The sequence below is a fragment of the Orycteropus afer genome, unplaced genomic scaffold (genome assembly GCF_000298275.1).
Source record: "Orycteropus afer afer isolate SDZICR_OR568_19922 unplaced genomic scaffold, OryAfe1.0 scaffold00010, whole genome shotgun sequence".
Classification (NCBI taxonomy): Eukaryota; Metazoa; Chordata; class Mammalia; order Tubulidentata; family Orycteropodidae; genus Orycteropus; species Orycteropus afer.
In genome coordinates, this window is record NW_006921597.1 from 11272670 (window position 1) to 11281038 (window position 8369).

An 8369-nucleotide genomic window follows, 5' to 3' on the forward strand; every position below is an offset into this window, starting at 1 on the left:
AAAAAAAATTAAAAAAAGTAGATTGTCCTGTCTTCCTTCCGCGGAGTGGCTGGCGGGTTCAAACCACCAATCTTCTGGTTAGCAGTCAAATGCCTTAGGTACTATGCCACCAGAGTTCATTTGTTCTACATCATGGAGGAATTAAATAGATCCACCTAACAATTCAATTATTTCATGTGACTGTGAAAGCTGGACAATGAATAAGAAAGAGTAACGAAGAATTGATGCCTTTTGTAGTGGTTAAATTTGTGTGTCAACTTGGCTGGGCCTGGCTGAGTAGCTGGGCAGCTGAATGGAGTTATTCTCCATGGTGAGACTGGTAATTAACTCCATGGTGGAATCTATTGGAGCAGCTGAGTAGCTGCTTTGGGTATGTGGTCTGCTTCCTGTACATAAGAATCAGCTTTGGAATGGTCTCCAGCTTATGGCATGCTTGAATCCTTCATGTAGCCATGTCATTGCTCAGCAGCCTGCTATGCTCTGCTGACCTGGAGACTTACAATGGACTTAAGTTAATGGCCTGCCATGTGGTTTGGTAACATCGGGACTGTGCCTTATTACTTGTCAACCTTGGGCTTGTCAGCTTCAGCAGCCAGCAGCTGTCTGAGTGAAGAAAAGCCTCTAGCTTCAGGGGCCAGGAGCAAGAGGCAGAGCTAAAGACCAAGGCTGAGGGGCTTTCACCCAGCCCCTAGAGCCTGGCTTAAACTCATACTTAAAGCCTCCAAACTGTAAGAGAATAAACTCCTGTTTGTTAAAGCCATCTCATATGTGGTACATTTCTGTTAGAGTGGTACTAGGTTTCCAGAACACCTTAGAATTATGGTGTTAGCAAAAAATACTGAATGGACTGCTAGAAGAACAAACAAATCTGTCTTGGAAGTACAGCCAGAATGCTCCTTAGAAGTGAGGATGGTAAGACTTCATCTCACATACTTTGGACATGTTATCAGGAGGAACAAATTCCTGGAGAAAGAGATCATGCTTGGTAAAGTAGAGGGTTAGCAAAAAAGAGGAAGACCCTCAATGAAGTGGATTGACATATCGACTGCAACCATGGGCTCAAACATAGAAATAATGGTGAGAATGGCATAAGACTGGGCAACGTTTCATTCTATTGCAAACAGAGTTGCTATGAATTGGAAGTGACTCAAAGGCACCTAACAGCAACAACATTTTACCTCCACCCTACCCTCTCGTGTTGAAACCATACTTCATATGAGCTTGTAAGGTTCTTTCATTCAACTTTTCTTCCAAAGCCCCTTAAGACCCCTAATGTTATGTATAGGTATATGTATGGATAAAACAGTACTCAAAACATACATAAAGTATTGTGAACTATATTGATATTTTATTAGTTTTATTCCAGATAGACATGTTTAACCAAATTGCAAATTACATCTCTATTGAAGTCAGAAAGAAAATCCCACCGCATAGGACTTCTGAGGTTTGGTACAGTAGTTTGTCTTGATGGCCTCATGTATACAATCACTATAGTCAGTATTACACTTTCCACACATACAGCTTATAGCTACAGGGTAGGAGAAATAGGGAGCAACATGCTGTGGGCATCCCGGTATTTCTACAGTCCTGTAGATGAAGTCTCTGTATGTACAAACATCCTGGGACAGAGCATACTTGGGGAGAAACAGCTTGCCATTGATATCCTGAGGAAAAAATGAAAAAGTGTTACAATGAGATGGAACTTTAGGGAACATATGGATAATAGAAACAGATAAAAGTCAATTCATTTTTATTTGCTGTCAAGTATCCTCTTTCACAAATAGAACTAGGGGAAGGAGTTTTTAGCTCCCTTCCCTAATACCAACTTAACACATCCACAATGAATCCCATAGAGACAAAATTGGTAATCTTTTATCCTTAATCATGGGAACAAGATTTACATAAATAAGGAGAAGTTAAACTGTCAGAAAATATTAAAATAATATTGTAATCTGTGCATTCTAGTTCTAAGGAGCTGATAACTATTAAATTTCAGAAATAAGGTTGTGGTTTATGTCTTATTCTACCTGTACAGGAATGAAATGACTCTAGGTTTATCCAACTTATAGCTAAAGAAAGGACATGAACTACGTACCCGTGTCATACAATATCCAGCACAGATGGTGGTGTTGATGGTTAGGCAATAAGCACATTCTCTCTTTTCGATGTGCATTGTATACTCAGTTGGAACACAAAAAGATATTGTTTGCCCAAAAACAAGGCCAAAAACCATGGACATCAGGAAGACAGCAGTCATGCTACATCAAAGATAAAATTAAGAACCTGTTACATGTATCCCTTCAGGACATTCAGAAGGAACACTTGGAAAGAGCTAAAATACATAAAATGGCCAATAATAATAATAATAGCAGCTACCATTTATTCAATGTCTACTATGTGCTAGGCCCTATCATAGATCCTTTCACATATTTAATGCTCATAATAACCTTTCATTTTGTGTTTATATGTGACTATGATTCACATTCGCTATAGTTCAGAAACTCACAGAGTGTAAGTGCTATTTCCAAGTGCCACTAAGCTCCACTGGGCAGTTAAATAGCAAGCCTGAAACACATTAGAAAAGTAGCAGGGATGTTTATGTTAACTAAGTGTCAAATAATTCATTCAGTGGAAAAATAATCCAAATGCTTGCCTCTATGACTGTAAGAAATAACGGTTATGCTTCAGGAAGGGCTTTCTCAGTATAGTTTCCCCAAAATTTTCAATAGCCTAGGTTCAGTAGCCTAAAAGGCCAACAAACTGGCTATAATCTAAAAGGGGAAAGAAACCAAGAAGCATACCCAAACTCCAGTACCATCCCAATGCATTCCCCAGGAATCTTGGATATAATTCTGCCCATTGCCTTTCAGGGAAGATACCATAAAGTTGGAGAAAGTCCAGAAAAGGTCAATTAAAATTATCAGTGATGTTAAAGGGCTGTCCCAGAAATCTAGAATCCCCCTTCTCAACCCTTAGTAAATTCCTGTGAAGTTCAAAGAGGGAAACTCGAGATAAATAAAAGACGATTTTATACAGAAGATTTGAGAGACCCATGATCCCAAAAAGATTATGGAGGCAAAAAATAAAGAGTAATGCAATGACAGTAAGACAATCATGGGTAACAGACACATTAAGGGTTAGCCAGGAAAGTTAAATAAGTTGTTGGCTACATGGAAGACAAGGAGCGTCCACTGTGTCTTAGGAAAAGCAAAACGTGTATCTCAAAAGAGCCGGTCTCATGGAGACCTTGTTCAATATCTATTGAACATCATAACAGGCTGAATAATGTTATAACATATAATTATTTTAGTTCTGCTAGAGAGAGAGGGTAATTAAATTTCAGACTTCTGGATGTAAGTTGATCACCTCAAAGATTAAGAAGATATTTTTATCTCATAAATACTTTACAGCTAACTAGTGTATTTGGATTTTTTCCTTCTCCATTGTCAGAACAGAAAATGCACATCTTAATGGCATAGTATTCTTACCTCTCAACACAATTATTTTTTGTTTGTCCTATTAAATAAATTATAATTCATTACATATTTTTATTCAAGAGTCAAAAGTGTATGAAGATTTTCTCAAACTTGTCAATCATATCCTAATAGCATTTTTAAGCTAATACATTAAAACTTCCATTCATTGGAACCACATAGATATAACCTAATTTACCAGAATTTTGTTTTCATTTAACTTACAAGAAAAGTGAAAACTACATTAAAAGGTTGCCAGGGATTTATTTTAAATGTCAATTTTCAGTAACTAGTGATCATTTCAACCAGTTCTTACTCCTAAAATGAGAATTGCAGTTTAATTAAACAAACATATATTGAGCATCTGAGTCAGGCACTGAAAGACAAAAAAATGGAGAAGATATGGTTCTCGTCCTCAAAGGGTTAACAATCTATTGAAGAAGATAAATATGACCACAAATAATAAAAATATAGATTGTGCTAAATGAAAGAGCCCAAATTATGAATTCCAGACCCTCAATAACCAAAGATTTCCTGTGTTTATTTCACTTACTTCTGTAGAGACAAGGAAGTGAACTAGCCCACTTTAAGAAGACTTTCCAGTATTAAAGGTAAAGTAAGAAGGATTTTCTGGTGAACTCTTTTAAATACAACTTTGCATATTCAAGCATTCCTAGGCAGTTTTTTTTTGTTGTTGTTGTTATTTGAATTAGTGTGAGAATACATAAAAGTTTCTTGCTCATGGAGTCTTGTTTTCTCAAGTGCTTCATAAATGTGAGCTCCCTCTAGAGCATAGGGTTGGTTTCATCATTTTAGTGCCAAAGGCTTAGAGGATCCTCTTCAGAATTTTAAAAGTATCAACTGAGAAAATTATGTAAAACGCTCACCACAACAATCTTACAGTTCTAGCCTATCTAGCCGGCCTATTACTGGGTTTTACCATCAAAAGTAATGAATTTCACATATTTGTATTTGAGCTTGTAGCTCCATGATTCTATATAAAGTAGATGAGCAGTGAACTAGTAAGAATATATTGGTCTATGAATTAAGAAACAGAATTCTATTTTAAGATCTCTCATGGATCTATGAGAAATTGACTAAAATATTTCATCTGTCTGGATCTTAATTTCTCCATCTGCAAAACAGAAAGAGGTAAGTACATTAGACTCTTTTTTAAATGACAGGATGAAATTTGTTTTGGAACTTTTACCCATTGTTGCCATATTCGCTATGGACAATCTGTTTTCAAAGTTACTCTTACAAATGCAGGAGTATAAACTAACAAAAGTAAAAACTGAAAGTGCTGAATTATCAGCCACAGTAACTATATAACTTTGTGGATATAAAGAAAGTAAAAACTATTCTTTTTCCTTTTTCGTCTTTATTGCAAATAGTGAAACTTCATCCACAAAATCTTTCAGGTCCTCAATTTCCTTGCCTAAAAAAGAAAGGTATCGAACCCAGAAGATGATTGGGAAGGTCTTTACAACACAAACAGTCTGTGATTCTATGTGGTAAATTAGTGTCCGATCTCTGGTCTAAAAGTTAATGATCTAGAATTCTACTTCCAGATTTAATTGCAGTTGTGTTTAACTGAGAAATTGAATATCTTTGTGCCTTCATTTTCTCACACGTCCCTTCCTAAAATCATAAAAAGAATAAAAACATAGATGTGAAGTCTTTGGAATTCTATAGAAGAAAGACTATATAACTAGATAACACTGAATAAATCCGTGGTAATTAATACCTTCTTATATGCCACAACTTCTCCTTTATTGTGTCCTGGGTTCTCACCTCTGAAATTTAATTATCTCTTCTAAAATCTTCATGCATAAATTATTGAGCACCTGGACACAGACAGTATGATTTCAGGCCCTAAATAATAAGTGATGTCATTGCATGCACATATTTCCTCATTTTCAAGGTCTTATTCCAAGATATGTACTTTCCTTTGACCCTTTGACTTCCTTTTCTCTTTTCATTTAAGTCTAATCACCTTCATTTAAAAAAAAAAAAAAAAAATCTCTTTACTCTGCTAATTTCCTTCACCAATCTTTTATCTCCAAATTCCTTGTTATACCATGAAAAGAATTGATCAGCCACCCTATGAACAATCCTGGAACTTAACTAAAGAACTGCAATTTTCTAGAGATCAAAGTGTACTATAAAGTAGGTGTTTGCGTTGGACAGTATCCAAAGGAGTTTACTTTTAAGCAGCTAAAAAGACCTTGCAAGGTGGACTCCATTACTACCAGCATGCTTCAAAATTACTTTTAAGTGTTCCCAGAAGTATATTTTCACCAAAGATGACCATTAGTAATTGAGAAGATTTAACCCATAGACTATTCAATTGATAAAAATATTTAAATCAAAAACTAAACAAGAGAATGATCATCATTCATTAAGGAATTGATCAATTGTTCTTCCTTAAAATCAATGGAATTTTACCTTATACTTATGTTCACCTACTTTCACCCACCATTGAACAATGTGGAGCAATAATTAAAATTTTAAAGCCTATCAGAGCAAATTATCACTAAGTGTTTGCCAATTTAAGATTAAATGCTAACATGGTAAAAATGAAGGAAAATTAGAATAAGAACATATCGCTTCATAATGCCTTTTCAGTATAGCTACCTACCTGACTTTGCATTGGTGAGCTGATGCTGTAATGACCCAGACTAAAAGCTCTTGGTTCATTTTATACCCTTCTAGATAATTCCCCTCTGATCTTCTTGTTTGTATAATTGCATTTGAATCCCTGCTTTCTTATCTAAAAAACATCTACTGAAAATTCATACTGAACCCCAAATAAAATGTGTTTAGGCAAACAAGTTCATAATACCTTCCTCTGGAAACTCATTATTACAGCATGCATTTCCATCTCTCTTATTAAATTATTCTTTTAAATATTTCCTTTATTAATGTGGTTTCAACACAGACCCAGAAAAACAAACTGGGGGGAAAAAAAAAAAACACCTTAACATCATAAGTAAGTTTTGGGAATGAGAATTTATTTGAGACTTGAGTGCCCAAGATTTCACCTAAATGTTCACTTTACCCAAACGCTTTGCTGTGGAATCGTTCCCAACTCATAGTGACCCCTCCTTGGGTTTCCGAGGCAGTATCTCTATGGGAATAGATTGCCCAGGGTTCCTTCCAAGGAGTGGCTGGTGAGTTTGAACTGCCACCCTTCTGGTTAGCAGTCAAATGCCTTAGGCCCTACACCCTATATAAAAGTATTCCTCATCCACAAGGCAAAGGCAACTTCACTATATACAACTCATTGTAACAAAAATTCTAATCAGTTCAAAATATTTTTTTTCTCTGAATTTTAAAAGATATTGAAATTTGCATGTGTGGGAAAAAAAATGGTCATTTAAGTACCAGGATCAAATTTGGCAGGACGTCAAACTAATCTGAGGTCAAATCCTGGCTCTGCTGTTTACTAGCTATATGATATTGACATGCTTGACCTCTCCACACCACCTTTTCTTCACTTGTTATCAGGTAATATCGATGTTTATGTAAAAGCACATAATATAGTGCTGGCACATAATAAGTGCTCAATAAATGATAACTAATTTATAATAATTCAACATCTACTTAGTTAACAAATGTTTAGTCACATAGCTATTGTTGCTATTAGTTGCCATTCAGTTGATCCTGACCCATAGCAACCCCACATGAGAAAGTAGAATTGTCTACAGGGTTTTCTTTCAGGGATCCAAGAGTACATAGTAGAGAGTTGTGGTAGTTATTGGGCCTGGTTGAGTGGCTGGGCAGCTTGTGGTAGTTATTCCCCATGATGAGACTGGCAATCAACTCCATGGTGGGATCTACCACAAGCAGCTGGGCAGCTGTTTTTGGGCTGTGGTCTGCTTCCTGTATATAAGAGAAGCCTTGGGAATGTCTCTAGCTTATGGCATGTTGAACCTTACATGTAGCCATGTCTTTGTTCAGCAGTCTGCCATGCTCTGCTGACCTTGGGACTTACAGTGGACTTGGATTAATGGACTGCCGTGTGATTTGGTAATATCTGGACTATACCTTTTTACTTGTCAACCTTGGGCTTGGCAACCTCAGCAGCCAGCAGCTGTCTGAGTGAAGAAAAGCCTCTAGCTTCAGTGGGCCGGGAGTTGGAGGCAGAGCTGGACCCCAAGGCTGAGGGGCTTTCACCCAGCCTCTAGAACCTGGCACTTTGAACTCGGACTTCTAGCCTCCCAAATTGTAAGAAAATAAACTCCTATTTGTTACAGTCATCCTATTTGTGGTATACTTCCTGTCAGAGAGGCACTAGGTAGCCAGAACAGGAATCAATATTTTTGTTGAATCACAAATGATTGAATGAATGCATGAGTAAATAATTATTTACTTCTAGAATCAACCTACACTTTACTCCATCTCTTTAGTTATAACCCAGTTTTGCACCTTTCAATTCATTTTCCTCACTGTGACTAAAGTAATATGCCAAAAAATGCAATGGGAACTTCCCATTGCCCTCGGGGGAACCTAAACTGCTTATTATCATTTACAAAGCCCTCTTTAGTTTCATCTTTCACCATTTCCCACTCTTCCTCCTACCTTCCCATACCCTTTCTCCACTTTCTCTGTTCTTCAGCCAAACTGCACTGAGTTTCTCAAATAAGCTACATTCTTTCTTGCCTCCAAGGCTTTTCAGATAGTGTGTACTCTGGCTGGAACACCTGCACAATACCCCTTTCCTTGCCTCATCTTGTCTAATTCCTATTCATGTTCCATGAACTAACCTAGAAAACATCACTTTTGCAAAGCCTTCCCCAGTTCCCCAGGGTCTTCCTCATGGTTAGTATTTTAAGAGAATTAGAGAAAATATACACAACACCTGTCACATGGTAGATGCTCAGTAAACTAGAT

At 36.8% G+C, this 8369-nt stretch overlaps 1 protein-coding gene across 1 annotated transcript; it reads right to left on the reverse strand.

Annotated features, from left to right (window-relative positions):
• Positions 1 to 1409: 1409 nt before the first annotated feature.
• TSHB (thyroid stimulating hormone subunit beta) lies at positions 1410 to 2257 on the reverse strand. Its single transcript, XM_007948807.2, has 2 exons — positions 2096 to 2257; positions 1410 to 1664 (listed from the first exon to the last, which is right to left on the reverse strand). Exons 1-2 carry the CDS (start codon positions 2255 to 2257, stop codon positions 1410 to 1412), a joined length of 417 nt encoding a protein of 138 aa, XP_007946998.1.
• Positions 2258 to 8369: the final 6112 nt, after the last annotated feature.